This window comes from Varroa jacobsoni, unplaced genomic scaffold (genome assembly GCF_002532875.2).
Source record: "Varroa jacobsoni isolate VJ856 unplaced genomic scaffold, vjacob_1.0 scaffold_824, whole genome shotgun sequence".
Lineage (NCBI taxonomy): Eukaryota > Metazoa > Arthropoda > Arachnida > Mesostigmata > Varroidae > Varroa > Varroa jacobsoni.
Window position 1 is genome coordinate 7341 of NW_019213726.1, and position 20534 is coordinate 27874.

Genomic DNA, 20534 nt, shown 5'->3' on the forward strand with positions numbered 1-20534 from the left:
ACTGTTTTGATCTCTATGGCAAACAACGTTCTACATAAAGGCCATACCGCTTAGATTTGCAATAATTGCAAATAATCTATTTTTATTTAATGTGCATTAGTCTGTGGTATATTGTCTTTTATAACATGATATCAACCGAGTAAGGCCTTAGAAGGTCACTTGAGTCAGTCTTTTCTTAACAACATAATCAGCTCTGTTAGGGACAGCTGCGTTAAAGGGATTAGGGAGCATAAAGTTAACGATTTCGTTGAGAGGATTATGAAACGGACATTAATGTCTAAACGTTTATAGTTGCTTACCATGGCTACATTTTCTTATGTGAAGCTTTCCGTTTAGATCATGTGCTTAGCGCCTTTACACCATTGAGCTGCATCATTATTTAAGATATGCTTGTATCTAGCTCTACCTAGGCCTTATGGTTTTGAATACGCTGGCCTTCTTCTCGAAATTCGATTTGCGTCCAATATGGGGCGTCTGCGAGCCGAAGTCGGAGCTAAAATCTGTGACTTCGAAGTATTGATAATGATAATGTTGATCTCTATCTGTTGGTTATATGTTCAAAGTCGTATGTATAATGCATACGAGAACGAAATCAACTAACCCATTGCGCTGGTCCGAGGAACGTAAACGCGCTTTTTCCTTATACCGCCCAAGCCGCTCGTAGGTGTGCTAAGTGTTAAAATACAACGATGATGACGCTGATATAGCCTAAGATAACCGCTCTATCGGTGCAATTTCTGGCCAAATCCAACGGATTACGAGAGCCCTTGCGGTCGGAGAGAACAGATACAAGATTTTTGTATCTGAGAAACATTGATGTGTTAGCATGCGATGTTTAATTCGAACATGGGTCGGCTATAATAGGGCTTGAGCAACTTTAGTCGTCATTACGCGCGACTTAATCATCTTTCCTCGTCAAGTGCCGTTTGTGTGTCAATCGTTTTTACAGGAAAGGTTGATTGGCATCGTAGTAATCTCTACAACGGGATCGAGGATTCCGGATCGACATCAGCACTGAAAAATTTAAAAATACCTCAAACAATCTCGTATGGCACGTCTCAACGTAACTCGCAGAATTGAAAAAGATGGTAAATTACAATAAATAGGGGGTTTCTTACAAAATATTGGGTTCTGCTTAGCCATAAAGTTTGCAGCATTCATACTCGGCTTTCATATTCTTGAAGAAGTCATTTAACCTTTTCTTGTCCTTCTCGGTTTCACCGGTCAAAATGCCAACCTAGGTCGCCTGCCAGTTTGTTTTGGGCTGCTCTTGCATGGAAACCTATACCGGATTCGGTGATTTCCGGCACGTTGAGCTGATTTTGCCGACTGAATTGACCAATATCCTATTCTACTGCTGCCCAGCACAAACAGTAGTTATTTACCTTTTAAAACGGCCTAAACACACCGGAAGAAGTGGCCAAATTTTATATTCCGTTTCTGGCCACCAGTTCTTTGGAATCCACCTTTGGCGACCTCATCGATGCGCTATTAGTAGCAGTGAGCTTCTTCTAAAGTCCTTCATCCCCGCTTTCTAGTACATTTCAATAGGTCTGGATTTTTCAAGAACGAAGAAGAAATGATATCATAGCCGTCAAATTCATCCTATTGTGTTTCTTTAACGAAACTAATTGTATGTCGCGTCTTTTACCCCTTCCTGTAAAAGTGTATATGTTGCTCGAGCTTACCAAAAGCATATCCCGTGATGAATGTGATTTTACTCAGTCCTGCTTGTCGGGATCTTTGTCCTTCTCGCCCGGATACGTTAAAACCATTCCTTTTCTGAGCCTTTTTTGGACCCGGCTTATTTTCCGCATGAAGTTTCCGCGTCATTTAACGTGGGATTTGATGATGTGAAGTAACCATACGAACTTGTAACAGAATCTGTCTTTTGATCTGTAGATTGGTAAATGCTTGTCAAATTTTAATCTTATTTGTCAAAAAAAAAGGGAATGACTATTGAAAAACCTAACGCGTCGTAAGCTTCCGTGATGCAAACAACCAAATAAATCTGCCCCAGCGATTGACCACATGGCGCCGAATTACCCAAAAGTCCTCATCAAATATATACATTATTTAGAGAAGACGTGTATTAAATAGATAAATGTTATTTAAATAGCTCTAGGAAAAACAGTGTGCCGTCGATATATAATATTCCTATGATCTAATATATAATAATCTGTGATTTATCCGGCAGAAATCCGTAAATTTTTATTTCACTTTGTTTCACAGGTTGCTAGTCCGGCGCTAGTCAAGCCTGATCTGTTGATTAACCACAACCTTAAAATGGCACATTTATAGATAAGTCTGAATCCTAAGTCGTAGTTGCAATGTTTTACAATGGTGGCTGTTATTAATGGATTGCTATTTAAGAAGTCTCGAACTATAGTTACCTAAAAGTAGTTGTCTTCTACAGCTGCGAAAAAAAAAAAAGAAGACGACAAATTGTTTCAATTTCGTCTTCATTGAAGCTTGCAATAGCTTCGGTCTTGGCCAAACACCCAGTGCTTGACAAGTTGCAGTTGACTCTCTGCTTGGATCGCGCTGCTTATACTCGAATCGCGATGAGCTCCTTCATGTGGACGTTCTTCAAACGCCGTCATAAATCGTTCACTTTCTTTCAGGCCAGCAGACTTCAGAGGCAGTTTTTTTTTTTTTTTTATGGTGGTCGTTACAAATGTAGGACCTCATCTGTGCTTATTCAACCCTAAGCCTACCGAAGCATGCAATCAGGTTTCTCTAACTAAAGACTTATTTGTAACAGACCTTAAGGGCTTTTGTTGCTTTTCGTCTTCAAATTTAGTCCAGTCGACTTTTTTCTAATTCATGACTAGAACTAGCGTTCTTACCAAACTCGGAAGTCTCGGAAAGAGCCACGAAAAAATTCTGCAGAAGTCGTTGCGCTCTTGTACTAGACCGACGTTGCCTAATAAGTCTCTAGTCTTTTAAGGTAAATAAAATTATCATAGATAAGGCACTTGTTCAAGCTTGATTTTAGAAATAGTCAAACGTATTTAAACCGATTTAAAGCTGTTGTCGTTTTAAGTATATAGACAATGCTAAAATGATTAATGCATGCATTTTAAACTTCGCTTATCTCTGAATCGATCTATGGATGTGCTTAGACGCAAGAATCCTTCATAATATTGAATATATGCGCAACTTGTTTTTACATCTCATTTCTAGTATATCACTCGTGACCGTTTAACTCCAGCCAATAATTTATAGAATTTCTGCCATCTTAAAGCAAAGAATTGCCTAATCAATACGTTACCAATTTATGAACAAACGATTTCCTTTAGCTGCATCTAATTTGGTATTCATACTACAACGCTTTTCTAGCTGGTATACGCCTGCCGTTTTTCGACATTTTCATGAAACTAGCTTTCCGTAAGAAATTTCTACGATGAAAAATTCGTCTGATTCATATGAAAAGTTAATTCGACGTACTAGAAATGACCCTTTGCAGCCGTAACACAACAATGAATAGGCTCCTTCTATATAATATAAACTGTTACCAGTCCTTGTATATAATCAACCGAAAAAGGATAGAAGGGGGGGGCCTAAACAATTAGCTAATTTCGTCTACCTTAAATTTCGGAACCTTAAGACTACCTATTGTGCATTACTAGATTTCTGATGTAAGAGGTTTATCGATGCTTCTTTTAGATAGGGATTAACTTTATAGAAATATACTGTAACGGGTGAGTCATATGTATTGCACCGGATCCGAAGTTGGGCGTTTTATATCTTTTGAGTATAACTGAGCTACTTCCCGAGAATACCACAAGACATCGTTAATATAGGTCATTAGGGCGTAACAAGGGGTCATTTCCTCCATGAATTTTATTTTAGCAGCGTACTTAGGTCGTCAACCGTAAACTGTGGTAGGTCACACACACCCATAGATGTGTGAAGGGTCATTCTTGCTAAGGTAGCTTATATCGCCTTTCTGGGTGGTAAAATTAACATGTACAAAGATTTTACGGCGAACTCGATTACTTTAGGACGAAATCCTTAACAACTTAGAACACGTTTTCCTTTTAAACGTTGTTTTCCGAAATACGAACTATTAACCAGTAAGCTCGACAAACGAGCTGCACTATATCGCTAGATTCAGTACAGCCTGTGCTGCTAGGCATAACATAACCATCTTAGTCGACATTTCCGTTTGATATGTTATGGATCGGCCACTGTTCCCCTGCCATGCAATAGTGGGATCCAGTGCTCCATTCTTTTAGGTTTCGTCGACCTTGTTCTTCGGGTTTTCTATTGACCCAGCGGTCACAGCGATAGCAGCAGCAGCAGCAGTAGCAACGACAACAATAACAACAACAACAACAACAACAGGACAAGAGCTGTTCGCAAAATCTCTCTCTGTAATATCGAAGATTACTCTCTCTCTTTATTTGCTTCCATCGTTCATTGACAATACTCCAACTTAGGCAAGGGAACCTGTGCAACGTCATAGACTTACCAGCATCTTGACGATCCTTTTGAGCACTACCCAAACCGGTCGGTAGCAACGACACGGCTCTAGTAAGGTGCAGATTTACAAGACAACTGCTAGTTCTATTTTTGCAATTGCATGTCTTTAAACTTATCGTTTTTTACTCGGAAATCGTGGCGGAAATGCAATCGAACCTTTTCTTGTCGGGTGAAGTTAGCCACAATTATCTGAGTCATCGTCTCTGACTTTTTGACCAAATTAAGCACATACGTATGAGTATTTGCGCAACCGATAACGACTGGTATGCCCCTAATCGATCTCCGCAAAATACAAAAAACAACAAGCACCAACTACGTTATCTATACCTATCCATTCGCACTTCTGTGCGATGTCATGTCCATTTAACTAATAATTATTATTTAGAGCAGATTCAATGCTATTTTCCCAATTGGCAAGGAGGGAAGGGGAGGATTGGGTAGTATGTACAGAAGGTTGGTCTTTTTCCGTTCAATTCCGTGTATTTTTCGTATAGCTGAGCCCGGCATTACGTGTTTCGTCGCAGTGGCGAGCCTCATTTGCAGTGTTTTAATAACTGCATGTTACGTTCAAGTTGAAACTTTTCATCTCATGTTTTGGCCTAAGAATAAACATCAAAAAGCTGCTCCTCCTCTTATTCTTCTAATTTCTGCCGGTTGAGCTGCCGTTGAAGAAACATACAGCACCGAAAATGGTGAGATCCTATTGGCTATATACCCCATACATGTACAATAGTTAATAATAGTAATAGAAATTACTCGATCCTGCGAGTCGTCAGCTAGTTGCGTCGTATATTTATCGTATCATAGAATCGATTGTGAAGTTATTACATGAAACTTGAACATTTGAAAAACGTACGTTGTAACCCTGTTGACATCCCATAAGCAAAGCCTATTCTGATCCATTCATACCAGGGGAAAAAAAACATGAACTGCCCAGCGAGGTGGTGCTCACCTTTAGTTTATTCGCCCTAATTATCTGATAGTATAATGCTGATAGTCAGCTGCTGAACTGTCATTGCCTATACAAGTATAAAAAAGTATCTATAAAAGGTGTGAAATTTCAGTTGAAACTATTTGGAACTTTCGACAGTGATTGAACATAGCATATATATATATATATATATATGTTATTTATCTTGTATATATAATGGTTTGTACAAAAACACTTCAAATATAATAGAGTTCAGTAAAATGCGCGGCGTACTTAACTTTGAGAATATTGAATTTCTATGCTCAGCCTGCTTTAATCTGCTTCTAAACAGTTTCTGAATATCAATTTAAAATCAAACTAGAGAATTCAGGTCTAACAGTTGGGTACCGTTGATCACTTCGGGGCGTCAGTATAGAAGACAATTGCATGATCAATCGCTATCTATGCTCGTTGGAGACGACTACAGATAGAGCCTTGTAAGCCCCCCATACCAAATAATCACATCGTTTAAATTACCGCGATGAGGACAGTAAAAACGAGAAAAGATAACTTAGCAAAACAAGGAAGCACACATAAATGGCATTATGGCGAAGAAGATTCGTATGTCGACATAATGAATTACTGAACACTAGATAAATCACGAAAAAGGACCATTCAGATGTAAAAGATATTTATACTATATGTGTAGGTTTATCAAAATTTGCTAACTGGGCTAACAGCCAACTGGGTCCGAGATATATATGTCTTACTTTTTCTATAATTTTTGAAACTATATTGGAATCGAATGGCGAAACCCTGACGCAAGCTAAAATTGGCATTTTTCCGCTAAGATGCACAAAAGATGGTCATAAATCACCTCGTTAAGAACTGCTTTTTGATTTGTGAACGCTAACTGAAGAGCCACTTAATTTACACACGTTAATAAATAAACTCTTCTTTTATTGATTAATCTATATGTAAATAAATATTTTGCACTGGATATCCAAATATACCTCGCAGCAGATCAGAAATCACAGCATCGCGTAAAGAAAGGTGATGGCGGTATTTTTCCTCCTAAAATTTCGCGACTGAAACAGAAAGACACATGTTTACTATTTTGCATCGTATAATTAACGCGCAATTCACGTGGAAAGGTCTCGTGTTTTGCACCTCAGTTCTGTATCCTAAACAAAGTTAGCTGGTCTTAAATGTAAGTTGTATTTGCTCCCCTCCCCCCTCCCCCCTCCCCCCGATTGTGTTCCGTGAAGACAGCAAACGAGAACTGTTGAGTACGAAAAGCTGAGAGGTATTTCCAAATAGACGGCTGAGACATAGTAAACATAGTGTATAGTATCTGTATAGTAGCTATAGTCTCTGATATCGCATACGATGCCTTTATTAAATAAAATAAATACTAACTAATATAGATCGCAGACGTAATCGTTGTTCGTTATGCTGCAAAGCTGTTGTTTTGCCAATAAATTGGTTCTGATTAGTTATTAATCTATAATTATTGCTAACAGTCAGGTAGGATAAGGGATCAATTTAGCAACTAGGAACACTTACATAAGTGGATGGTAATCGATATGAGATGGTACCAGAAGTCTACGCATCAGGGGAGCTTGGCGACGCAGAAACTCCTCAAGATTCCTGTTTAAATAAAACCGTGATGGGAATAGATGTCGCCTAATAACATCGATTCAGCTAATGAGTAGTCCTTCAAAAAGCGCAAAAACGCCCATAAACGCAATTGAATATATCGATATACCCGTTCGCTGAGTGAACGTCACACAATTGATTAGGGCTATTTTTGGGATGCCTTGTACTGATGGCAAAACCTAAAGCAGAATTACACAAAAAAAAATAGATTGTAGATGTGTAAACAAAATAAGGTTGTCGCTCCACTCACATGTGCGTTCGACGGGGTTTTCCAAAGCGATTCCGAAGCGCTCCATCTCTTTCAACCATTTTAAGGAACATTTCAACAACTTCCGCTCGTGCGTTCTCCTTAGCCTGACCGAGCATTTGGTCTCGAATATGCTGCCAGCGAACGCGGTTGGCTTCTTGGAATTGACGCCGTTCACTCTTACGAAGCAGGAATGTGGGAATCCTAATGTTTCGACCAATACAAAAAAAAGATGAACTATCATTAACTGTTTTCTAGTAAATAAATAGTAAAAAAGTTATGGAAAGATATTTTAAAACTTAGTGGTAATACGTGACGGGACGATGAACTTACATCATTTTAACGCTAACGCAGTGACACGACTGATATAAATCTGATAAAAGTAGTGTTTTTTTTTTCTATTATATAAAAATGAGGTCATATACGAGAAAATCTTCGCGTGTTCGTTTATTTAATAGCCCCTCCAAACTTTTTTGCCATGATGTTTACAATACCGTCTTTGATTTTTTTCGCTAAGTGAGCTTTTCTATACTTTTTCTAATCGATTCTAAGCGCCGTTCATTGTTAGAGTTCTAGCTAGACCCTGAAGTTTAAAGCTGTGAAAAAGTTTACCTTGAAGGTGTATACTCAGATACCAGTCTCATGAACCTATGGAACTCGTCAGCTGATAGATCTGCGCGAAAAGCCAGCACCTGAAACCTTCTCAGAAGACGACGCAAATTTCGGTTCCGCATGCGTTCATGGTTTCGCAGGGCCCCGTGGACTATTTTCTAAACGTGAACAACGGTTAACATAATCAGTCTCTTTTACATATAAAAGTACTTAGTAATGTATCTAACGAAACAGGAAGAATGCAACACAAGCAAAAAGGCCCCGCTAAGGGGTCATACATTTTAATTCATGACTAAGTTTTATAACTTAGTCATGAATACCGTGAAATATTCGGTGTGAAGTGACAATTAGTACATTTGTTATTGGTTTTTGTCAAATCTATTAATTGTCGATGAATTAAATAGTTACCGTAATAATGTCTTTTTCGATTGTTTCGTCTTCGGTATCCCATACCGACGGTCTCAAGGGTTTCTTTTTTTTTGAATTTGCCGGCTTTTTTTTGATGTCCACAATTGAGGTCGTTTCGACTTCAGAACTATCATCATCTTGATGGGCGTGGTCTTGCGGTTGACGAGTCGAGTGTTTAGTGCTAAGAAAGACCCCATTTTTAGAGATCGTCGACATGGTGCCCAGTGGCTCAGTTGATGTTAAGCGTGAGGCTGTAGTTGAGCGAGAGTGCGAAGACTCTTGAGGTATCGATGTTGTTGTCAAGGTAGCGACTATCGAAGAAGATTCAGTGGCTGTCGAAGCACTTTTAGGGGTCACTCCGAGTGAGTCCATAGAGCGCGTGGTTTCTACTGCTGTAGTGCTTGATTCTGTTGGATAGTGATGAGAAATGATATTTATTTTCTTAATGCTGTAAACCCCATATAAAATAGAATTTTCGAGAATTTATTGCTTACATCGGTTTCGAATTTATGTTCTCAAGGCAATTTTTCGTGCTTAAGGCCAAACATGGCCGCTTATTTGCAGCGAAAAAGAACCGCTTCACCCCTATCAACAGTATATTATATATAAAAATGTGTACTATTAGGGTGTATATACTCTAAGCTTCTGAAATAATTGCAATACACTGCAGTATCAATAGGTTTTATGATGTCCATGTTTGCTAAACGTCATAATATAAAAATAGCAAAAAAACGAATCACTTTGAATTGTGTTTGCTCATCGAAGACGATGCTCATAAATAAGTAGTCCATCGCATATATTTTGTCATCATTTTCGATACTCCTCGACAAGTGGTCCAACGAGGTCCTCGATTTAAGATTTTTGATGTTTATTGAAGATTCCTAGTATGCAATAGATATAAAAGCTTTGCTTCGCGTTAGGTACAGCTAAAACGATGTCCTGTTTACTAGGATCGCCACAACAGTAGGCTATTTATTGAACTTTCCGCAGGACATGTTCCGCATTACCGTCTGACTGAGCAGGGTTTTTGTCGTAACCATTTTGAGAATCTCCTTGGAGAGATGGATGTTTATCGAAAGGGATCGCGTTAAGGTCATCATCGACAGCCTGGTAAAGAAGATCCAATGGGGAAGGCGTGCCGGTGACATCTTCAACTATCTCTGGAAAAAAGAAAGATCATTTCTATTAGTTTAATTTTATTATTCGTTTTCTAATCTGTTTGTGGAAATAGACGTGTGCATATTGCATATTGGACGTCTTGAGCACTCACCAATATTTGGAATATCCGTGGATATTCCAAGTCACCGATAGCCAAAAGTAAAAGGATAGATATTGAGGCAGCCAGAGAAAGAAAAATACACTAAATAAATAAATAAATTTGAAGATAATAAGAATTCACACCATGTTTGTAAAGACAAGACTATAACCCTTACTTTTAACATTACTTTAATGGACCCATAATTTGCCATTCAATCTCTCGACTGCTTCCATTGTTTTGTTTACATCATAAAACCTTTATTTCGGGCTCTAATAATAGGTATATCTGATGGAAAAAGGGCGTCTGCGGCGTCGTTTCTCGTTGAACTGCCGAAACAACCTTGTGTCGACATGATATATGCGAATCAAACCCAAGCTCCCCAAAAACTGGGGCCAAGCAAGTAATACGGAGAACATCATTACTAAGTAAGCCTATGTCGATTAGCTATAATGCCTCATCATTCGCAAAAGAGCTGTTGTCTTCTGCATTGTGAGCTTAGAAAAACCTACAATAAGGTAAAGGATACCATTTTGGGCCACTCGACATAGATAGCATATATGCTTGAAACAGAGATTAAATTTTATGATGGCAATGACAGATCTATGCATTCGTCATACATACGACTCGGCCGTTAGTAAACAATCATGCCAGATACAAAAGCTGTTAGTTTAATATCATTAGCCTATAAAATTCGCCTATAAAATTATTTTAAAAAAATGAACTGGTAGTAAGACCGTTTTATTAGAAAATTCCCACCGCTACGACGAGCAGTTGTCATATAATGAATTGCTTCCATAGAAAGCTAATATAGTCAACGCAATAAAAAAAAAATGCTAAACAATACGCGTACACAGTTTATGAACCTGGGTAGACTTTTTAAACGGATAACATCTATTAGACTAGTTTTCCTAATTACGCTGTTATCAATATTTGTGCACTAACTAAAAAATACAGTGATTTACTTCATATAGTTTCCAAATGATTCCGTTTTATGTGATATGACGACTACCTAGCAAGCTTTCTAAGGAACCTTCGAGGTGGAAATTCTGAATATAAAGAAATAGTGTTTTGTAAAACACGCGTCACTTACCGTTAGCCACCAGCTCGGAAATTATGTATTGATTTCCTTAAGATTTGCCTAGGAGCAAAAAAAAACACTATGCCAAGACACGGCTTTGGAAACTTACCTCTAACAGCTAAGGATGTCTTCGTCGATGCAGAATCCACTATGTATATGAGAGTACACAGCAGTATGAATCGCGTTCCCATCCTGATTCTTGTTAACCCGATCCCTGGTAGGCACCCTCTTCTCTATAGATGCGTGCAATAATCAATGACGACGCGCGGAGTTTGTTGGCTTACTTCTATAATTAGATACCCGGTCACTTCAGTCCCGTTTCGTCCGACAACCGTAGAGTGCTAACGCAATGAAGATGATTTTGACTTCTACCCACCGATGGCTATTTAGCATCTGCCCATGGTCCACGATGTAGAACTGTGCTTTGCCATGATTCAACGTGTACTCGCACCACTCTTCGGCGGTAGCGACCTGCCACGGCTTCGCAATAGACCGCTCTATTCACCGGCGTAGCTACCGCAGGAACATCGATTCTGGGACAATGTTGGCTCTTCCTAGCGACACACGGTACATAACAGTACCGACAACGAGTTTCTTTTTTGACGACAGACTTCTAACAGTAAAACAGGATCAAATAGTACCAACTGAATTGCAATGGCAGCAGTGACAGTAGTGGCCGTACTAACCACCAGCTGAGCGACAGCGAAGGCGTTCAACGACAAATGTAAACACTTCTGATATCTACGTTTTGGCGTAGCGGCGCCGCAGCCGTTAATGGCTTCGTTTTCGCTGCAACTTGTTCTTCGGCTGTCTGTCTATGTGCCTCTATAAAAGATACTGGATGAGTCTGGCATCGGCGACGCCAACGCCGTCGCTGCTGCTGCTGCTGCCGTAGGATGTGTTCGCTGTTTCTCTCTGATTCTTCGCTGTTCACACGACGGCTCGTATTCGCCGCGTGTAACCGGGTTGACCAGAGGAAAGGGCGCCTGCCATCGGCGACCTGGGCCCTCGTTTTATACGCGGCTGTAGTCGCCACCGGCATCGTCTTCGGAACGACTGCCACAGATTTGAGCCCGCTTCTGTTGCCACCATTTTGAAAACTCGAGATAAAATCATATCAGTATCACTGTAAGGGAAAAAAGCCATTTTCTTGTTTTCAATAATCTGTCACCGTAAATGTAATGCTGTACACTGACGAAGCCTGTAAGGGGAAATGGGAACATAAAGCGTTCGTTTGTCTTGCTAATTTACACTCTAATAATATTTTATTTTTCCGAAACAAAGTGTCTGCAATGCACAAAAGCCGGAAGGGCAAGTAACAGTGCACTAGGTGACGAAGGAGAGATATTAGTTCAACGTTGTTTTTAGCAGATCCTTTTTGTCTAAATTTTCATTGGGAACGTTCACTAATATCTAACAACAGGAAGAAAGATTGATTTTTTTTATCTAACTCTTCTCTTTAAGTGTTGACCACTGTTTTTTTAACATTAAGCAAACCGAACATAAATTCAAAATTATGCCAATTAAAATAAAGAAATATGGTAACTTTCTGCTTAATAAAGCAAACGCAATGTAGGCGTCCTAACGGTGGTTGGCAGAAGTGTTATTCCACCAATAGTGTAATTTTGATTGCTCAACATGATAGGCCTCTAGGTCTAATAATTTCCCAAATGAATTCTTGAATTATATAAAGATCGGAACTACTTTGAAAACATATAGGAACAGGTTTAATGATTGTATCAACTGAATTCGGTAATACATCTGTCCTACTGTTCGGTCCTTGCCTTTCGGTGTTCTCATCCTATTCTCCGTTGAAATACAGGTTATGTCATATGCATATTATTTTGCTTGGTTTTGAACACCACGATCAATCAATTGCTAGTTGTCCGATAGAAGCATTTATTGGCCCGTGCTGATATTTCTAGCTTGCCCCAGAAACCGACGTTCATCTAATGCGTCATCAAGTTCTCCTTACACTCCAGCTCTGAGCATGGGTCCATCTGTCGTTTCTCTATCTAGATATAGATGGCACTAAAATTTCAACAATGACGGTAAAGAAGGCCACGCACCTCATACGCAGACAGATTCGTATAGACATACATCATTAATGTAGTAAGTCTTAGGGAAAATCGTATTGCTCGCCGATTGCGTCTGTCATGAACCATTAAAATATTCCGTCGTAGATATCGGTTAATAAAAAACCTCGATGCGCAATTTTCAGGTCTGTAGTTCTGTTCTATATAATCCCAGACAGGTTCTATATTTCGAGCTTAACGTCCGGTATCGACGTTGCGCATTACATCAGCCATTTGGTTTCCAGCCATTTCAAAGCGGAGTCTGTCTGTCTGTCTGTCTGTCTGTCTGTCTATCTATCTATCTATGCCCGGGTCTAAACTAAGGATATAGACAGCCTAATATCAAAAATCAAACCCACTACACAGCCCGCGATAAGACTCCGCCTGCACAAATAAATAAGCAAACATTCAGACCAGAATTACGTTTCTGTAATACGTAAAATTGGCGGACTTTATATACTAGTCACGCGACCTTATATACTAACGTCAAACTTGTACTGGTTTAAAGTCTCCAAACGGTCATACCTTGTACCTAAAGTAATGCAACAATTTACCCACCGGTTTCACCGCAGTGTCGTCTAGTCTCACAGAAAACAATAGTTAATTTGTTTATAAATTTCCTTGGAAATTGAAACAAACTTCAGTAATCTACGATCGTGATCACCCAGTACACCGATTACTATCAGAGACAGCGATAAATTAAAACCCAGCTAAGCATACCGGATAGATCTAAAAAGATCACGCCTAGATCCCTGAAAGGGTGACTCAATAAGAAACTAATTGAAACACAAACTACCAATAAAGTAACTTATAATACTACAGCCTTTGCCAAAATATATTTAATTTTAACTTCAGAAAATACGAAATCAGTAAATTGCAAACCATACCATTTCGAAAATGAATATACACACGGAGCGTATTTAGAATACTAAATGAAGCATTTGTGCTGTTCATGATTACGAAGCGTTATTGAACTCAGAGATAATATCAGTGCTCTTGTTCTGAAAATTTCCATATGAAAAATGTTTCTCATAATAATCGACTAGTTACAGAAACTTGCGACAGCTGAGAGCAGCTAAAAGACAAAATTTCCAATACGAAATCGTTTCTGATCATATCATTTAAAGTTGGCTACAAGAGAAAATTCGATGTCTGAATGTTAACGCAAAAGAACTTACCTAATCATAGATCGAATTGCGAAAGCCAGGCCATTTCTGACGCAGTTAATCACGGGTTATGAAAAGTGGATCACAAGAATCGTGTGCAAGAAAAAAAAAAAGCGTGCCTCGTGGCAAAGCTCAAACTGACGCCAAACAAGGCGCTCCGCGGCAAAAAAAAATGATAGAACTTGCATGGGAAATTTGAATATATCTGCTGTATAGCCTGGGTCTTGCAGTACGAGAATATTATGTGGTCCAGCCTCTGCTGAACTTCTTTGATGGTGTTAACATAATTTCAACAGAGGAATGTAAATATATATGTCGCAATTTTTCGGCTAGCTCATAAAAATTAATCCTTAATAAAAAAAAAATTAGGTTGTCACGAATGTTAGGATATCATAGGTTGTATAGAATTTAGTAGTATTATTTTAAACCACAAAAGCTTCTATTTCTATGGTTGAAGATAATACTTACTATGTTAGCTTAAAAACGATCAATACTTCTTCAACGACCCGTTATTTTTTTAATTATTACCTGTACCCCTAAAAACACGTGCAAAGTGCGAGGGACACGTCAAAAAGGTTTTAGTTTTTTAAAAAAAAAAAGTTTTTCGCAAAACTGAACCGGTCACGCGGATACGTTAGAGCTATGATCAACTTATCAGACACGGTATTTATACTGCGCTTTCCTCCAGAGTAAACATTGTCTCAGAACTCAAAGGTTTATTTCTCGTGCACAAATGTACACTTCACTCTTTAAGCCATTCAAAACTAAATCTGCATAAATAGCATTGCACTAAAGTAGTCTAAACCCAGCAACTTAGGCAAGCTTTAAACCCTTTAGGAGGTAATCCAAACATCAAGTACTGCCGTTCGTCGGATTGCCCAGTTTGTGAACCAAAAGGTTAGGTAGATCCAACACGTTATGCATTTTGAAGAAATTGTTTAAAGCCGTCAAGTAGGACATCAGTCGCAGACTTTTGCGCTGTCGGTCCAGCCGAAGGATTGTACGAACGAAACAGCTCCCTTTGGAATGTTTGAAGAAAATTTTTCCCGCCTCCCTGACCGTTCTGAGTATCTTGACTTTGCTGGCTGCCAATTCCTCTGAGAAGCGCACCAAGTAACTGTTCGGCTTGGCCGCCGGTACGCGCGTTGACGGGACCACTAGCTGTATCAGAATTTACCGGATTTTTATTAGATTTCAGCGTCTGCACGAGATTGACTACGAACTGGCTTCCCTCGTTATCTTGGTCTTGAAGGCGTTTTACTAAGTTATCGAGGATTGCTGCCTGGGTCGAAGCCGCAAACGTTCCCTGTTGGGCCCCCAGTTGCTGTGAATTCTGATAAGTCTGCTGCAGCTGTTGAAGGAAACTGGCAAAGAAGTTCGGAGGTCCCTGACTACTTGAAACGGCTGATCGGCTATTTACTCCTGCCTGGGGACTGATAATTTTCATGAAGCCGCGAATTAACTTATCCAGAAAACTCTTCTTAGGTTTGGGCGTTGTCGGTGGCGGCGGTGCAGGATAATTTGGTGGAGTTGGTTGCAGCGGATACTGTGGCACGGTTGGAGTTGGTACAGCTGGTGTTGGATAAAAGGCGGGGTCTGCAGTCGGCGCAGGATGCGGTCTAAAAGGAAGCTCAGGTGCAAAGGGCTTCGATGGGTCAGGAGTAACAAGATCTGAAGGCATGCGAGGTTCGATTGTTGGCGTCTCTATGGGGTGATGTGGTGGGAAATGCACAGAATCCGGACGTTTGGTTGGCGAGTTAACAGGCGATTTTCCAGAAGGATCTCCAGACTTTTCAATGAGGTCAAGGATTGCTAAAAGCTCATCGCGTGAAAAGTCAGGCAAATCAGCTGTTGGATCCTTACGGCGACGACCCCCTGAAAGAGAACCATATGTAAAAAGCTATTAGGTCGTTTCGAGTTTTACGTCCGGTACCTACGCCGTTAAATGCATTATATAGGTGCCTGCATTAAACTGTATACCCAACAGCCTGTAGAAAATGCTTCAGAAGTGTTTCGTTTTTAAGGCACTGGATTGACTGATCACTTCGTTTTTATATAAAGCTAAAGGTAAAGGATTTTTAATATAAAAATCCTTAATAATATTCACAGAACCACCTCGATCTTTTGTTCGTACTACGTTAAAACATTTTGCTGCGGAACATACTGGAGGCCGTGAAGACACGCACAGTTTCCGAAACGGTAACGATAGGATAGTTAGCGCACTATCTAAAGTACCAGCCCTGAAGGGCGGCAGAAGCCGATGCTTGATATGCTGACGCGGATTTTTCGCCTAACTATTTCAGTCCGACTTGGTAGCCATCTGCTTTACTAATTATACACTCACTATAAACACTATAGTTACGGACACTTCCATTGTTATAGAAGGCATGAGGCTTTATTATTGGGTACCGTCGTTGATAACCTTATCCCACTGAATAGCCAACAACTGGGAGGACACACAAACGCAAAAATTACAAATGAACGTTGATAAATTTTTGTGTGGTTATAAATGTGCACCCTTAGACCTAAACATTAGTTCCGTTTCGTTAGATCTTTAACCTAGGCTAGAGTCTCGAAGCTTAAAATTTCTCTCCTTGAACTACGTTACGATTTATAGCCAACTCCAAACGGTAAGCAAACGTTGGGATTTGTGGTGTACCATGTATTGCGATAATGCAACTACCCTGCAAAAGGAAGCAGATGCCAAACTAATCCCTAAATATCCATGACAAAGCTAGTATATATTATGTAGTGGTTTTAGTGAAGAGATCAGACGTATTAAAAGTGACACACACTAGAGGGTCATACAACAGTATTTTTTATCATTCTTTAAAGCGACCTTTTACCTCAAATTATAGTTAATACAGGGACATATTAAAGCTGACGTTTCCGGGTCGTTGCTCGGCAAATCGTTACCAAACATTTGCCAACCCTGCGAGCTACTTATAGACCTTGTGAATTCGATAATAGCTAAATTAAACGATCCATTAAATTAATTAGACGTCAGTTAATGCATTGACAATCTCTTACAGTGGCTTGGGTTCATTGGTAACAGCTTTCAACAGAGCAGAATAAACATCAGCGTATAGAAGTCCTTGATGCATGCTTAGCATGGGTTAAGCTTACCAGATTGTAGCGTTGGCCCGCTTCCAGCTTTCGCAGTATCCTCTATGCATGAGCCTAATTCTATTGTCACCACTAGCAACAACGTCGACACCTCAATAAATCTCCTCATTTTCTTCAGCGGTCGTGGCCTGTCAACGCGCTGATGCATTGTACAGATTAGACGCTAAATTGATATCGTTTCCAATGCGATTCATCAGCAAAGCTCGATTATTCACGATAGAACTAGTTACCGTTAACGTTAAGAACAACAGCGATCAATAGATGAGACCGAAGGGAGCCTGTTGCGAGCACGAGCACCAGTTATTCCAGCTTGCCGCTAGTTTTCCTTCGTTTCTGGTTCTAAAAAGGTCTTTGACAACTAGCGGTGGCAACGTTTTCTCAGCGCAACATTTACCAAGCAAAAATGGACTGTTTGTCGCTGGCTGTATAGTCGTTTAGCAATAGCAACTATCTATCGTGCGAAAGATCTTCACGGTAGGCGATAACCAGCAGATGGCGACTGGGCATTAAACGGACGATAATTGGCACGCAGTAGACAGCAGTCACAGTGGGCTACTCAATGGCTAATGTTTATTGCTCGACATCTGTCCAAGGGTGCTGTATCCCTCCGTTCTAAGTTGACGCGCGCGTGTGGCGTTCTTCTCGTCGCCCCATCATTGTTATGTAGTACTTACTGGCAGGAATGTTCGACTGCCAGTCCGGATAAGATGAGATAAAGAAGAAAAAAGAGAAAGTGGTGTCTTGACGGCGTTTTTCATATAGAGATTTCATACGTACTTTCAGTCATCGTGAGCTGCCACATCGGCCAAATCGCAAATCATCTGAGAAACACGCATAGTTGTGGTAGAGAAGGTGGACAAGAACGAAACTGTAGTTTACTCACTTTACTCCAACAGTTGTAAATTGTCTTATTTGATGCGCCTTCTCAAATAAAAGGACGCTTACCCAGTAGCTCTACACTGCAGATGTGGCATCGCCACCACTGCTGAGGATGCATGCAGCGCTTCCAAGATCGTATATAGCACTCGAAAAAGATACCTTTTCCCATTTTATCTATCAGCTTTTGAAAGGTGAATCCCGTCACCGAATTAGTTTTCGTTCTGGTAACAAGAGCCTGCAACGTTTCTCCCCGTCGATGAAGCAAAAATAAGTTGTAGCATTTATGGCGCACGAATTCGATATGTTGACTGAGACTGTGTTCTTGATTAATATGAACTTTTTTATTTATGGAATATGGAGAATTGTGGAATCATTTGCCAACGACAAAAAACAAACGCATGAATGAACCATACATTATTCTTAGAAGTAAAAACGATTTGCTTTTTTTTCTCTACATAGCCATATAGAAATATGTTCTTATTTAATAAAAAAATGTGGTCGTATCATAAGCTCTAGGTGCAATAACTCAATGAACTATTGTGTGGAAAGCGGCCTTGTTCCGGCGTTTTCGGCGAACGCAACGTAACACTAGAGGTTATTATTTTGACCTATTGGTTTACTCGAAACCCATTAAAAATAAGGACTACTCTATAAGTTAAAACAACTATGCAATACCTATGCTTCTCAGTCAAACAAACCGCCAATAATGTAATCATGTCGCTCATCCATTTTTCAACAATAACAACTCCTGACCAATGTGACAGCCTTAATGGTCTCATGTGCCTATCCTATACCTAGTATATATCTGATACGATATTTACGTAGTTTTTTAGGTGCTCTAACCTATTTTCATTCATTTTTTTCTTCTACTTTCAATCGAAGCCGACATATTTGAAAAGCAGAAAGTAATACTACGCAAGTGCGAAAATACTGTCTCTTTACGGTCAAAAGTATACAATTGTCGTCTAAACATATGATCTTTTTCATTTTGTGTAGGCCATAAGTCGTTTAGCCTTCCATCAGTTTCTGCAGCTCCCAGTGTGACCTAATATTAATGGCCTCTGGTTAAGGTGTTGCAGAGGCAAGCAAAAGCGAAATGAGCCAAATTCTAGACAGGTGCTATGTGTATAGGAATTAGGTGACGATATGGCCAGCAATTAATTTGCCAAATAGATCATAGGTGGACGCGTTTATATACAGCCAATTTAATTATCACATAGCAACAAGCACCGGTTATTAAATAAGCGAAAAACTGTTCGTTTACCTTTCGAATTTCGAAATTATGCCGGTAGACTTTACACACAGCTTGCAATCTTTCGTAAAGTCACCAATCAATGCTTATAAAAGTTAAAGTTAGTATTCAATGTTAGTTATTTGCTCTAGGTTAAACCTGACCGCCTCAGCTTAATCATTTAGTTTTAGCCAGCGGTTAAGACTAGGTTTTGTTAAAACAAAAAAGCCCTAACCGGTGAAATAGAACCGGTTTCTAATACGCATTACCAATCACTTGACCGTTTTTTAAAATTGAGCGGTCAATGATTTCTTGTATTTGCAGGGTAAACGATTCAATACACGGAACATTGCCAGTGAAACACCTTGTGCTTTTGCAGGCAACAAATAAACGGCTGTAGCTTTTACGTTTTGCAGGACAATTGAAAAGTGGCTATACAATGAGCGTCATTCTAGTGACGTAAAAAATATGCCAAGAGCTGTTATCATTTAAGAGATCAATATCTGTGAGTACATTGCCTCATAACTGGATATATATATATATATATATATATATAGATATGCAATTATGGGGTATAAGCCTTCGGATAGTATCTACACAACGGAACAGTCTTCAGCTCACGTCTGTTAATGCAGCAAGAAATACGTACGCAAAACAAAGCGCCTTGAATTGCGCAGTGCGTTCTATATATTTTTTAATACAAGATTCTCGATTCACTATAAGCTATAAAGCAACGCAACTGTACAAACATTTCACGGAAATACGCAAATTGAAAATTTGCACATTCCTTACTGCTTTAAAAAATGTCAAATGGAAGCCCTCCAATGGCCAATAAACCCTTTATCTGTGTATATATATACACGCTCAACAGATACTATACTACTACTAGAAACTGAATTAATCCCAGTCAAGCAATGCTAAACAACAGTATTGGGCTTAAAATTCAACCCATTTATCTACATCGCCGTAGACCGATCGGGGAAAATAGTTAACAGCGGTGCCGGGCGCAAAAGTTATCACACGAAAAACACACAAAAGGCGCGTAACAGCTTTGTTATCCATAACACTTCGTGCCAGCGGCGCATGATTTGCCCACGCAATGGTCCGGTTAAACGCACACTTCATATTGTCACAGATGAGCAAGGCTTCCTGGCCGCCGAAGGTTGTAGTTTCCTCCAGAAACTGCCACTGATATTTTTGCTCGATATGTTTACTAGCTAGAGCCTGTGAAAGACACCACTGAAGCTGTCTTTTGGTTATCGGGTTATCATGCCCAGAGAACTCTTCGAGAACTGCGTCGAAATGCGCAACGACAGCCCCGGAATTCACAACGGTAGATGAAAGCACGGCCCGGCCAGAGAAATTTCGCCCCGAAATAAGGTAAGGTAGGCACGGAT

General features: G+C 39.7%; 2 protein-coding genes across 3 annotated transcripts; both read right to left on the minus strand.

Moving 5' to 3' along the window:
* Positions 1 to 6327: 6327 nt before the first annotated feature.
* LOC111264167 (uncharacterized) lies at positions 6328 to 11623 on the minus strand. Of its 2 annotated transcripts, XM_022839828.2 has the most exons (7): positions 10770 to 11554; positions 9332 to 9484; positions 8325 to 8731; positions 7917 to 8074; positions 7308 to 7508; positions 6965 to 7048; positions 6328 to 6486 (listed from the first exon to the last, which is right to left on the minus strand). In XM_022839828.2, the coding sequence occupies exons 1-7, from the start codon at positions 10849 to 10851 to the stop codon at positions 6423 to 6425; spliced, it is 1149 nt and encodes a 382-aa protein (XP_022695563.1). In that variant the 5' UTR covers positions 10852 to 11554; the 3' UTR covers positions 6328 to 6422. The 2 variants fall into 2 exon arrangements, with proteins under 2 accessions (XP_022695563.1, XP_022695564.1); XM_022839829.2 differs by lacking the exon at positions 6965 to 7048 and having other exon boundaries at positions 10770 to 11623.
* A 1916-nt stretch (positions 11624 to 13539) lies between these two features.
* Positions 13540 to 17680, minus strand: LOC111264168 (uncharacterized). Its single transcript, XM_022839830.2, has 2 exons — positions 17028 to 17680; positions 13540 to 15776 (listed from the first exon to the last, which is right to left on the minus strand). Exons 1-2 carry the CDS (start codon positions 17173 to 17175, stop codon positions 14818 to 14820), a joined length of 1107 nt encoding a protein of 368 aa, XP_022695565.1. The 5' UTR covers positions 17176 to 17680; the 3' UTR covers positions 13540 to 14817.
* Positions 17681 to 20534: the final 2854 nt, after the last annotated feature.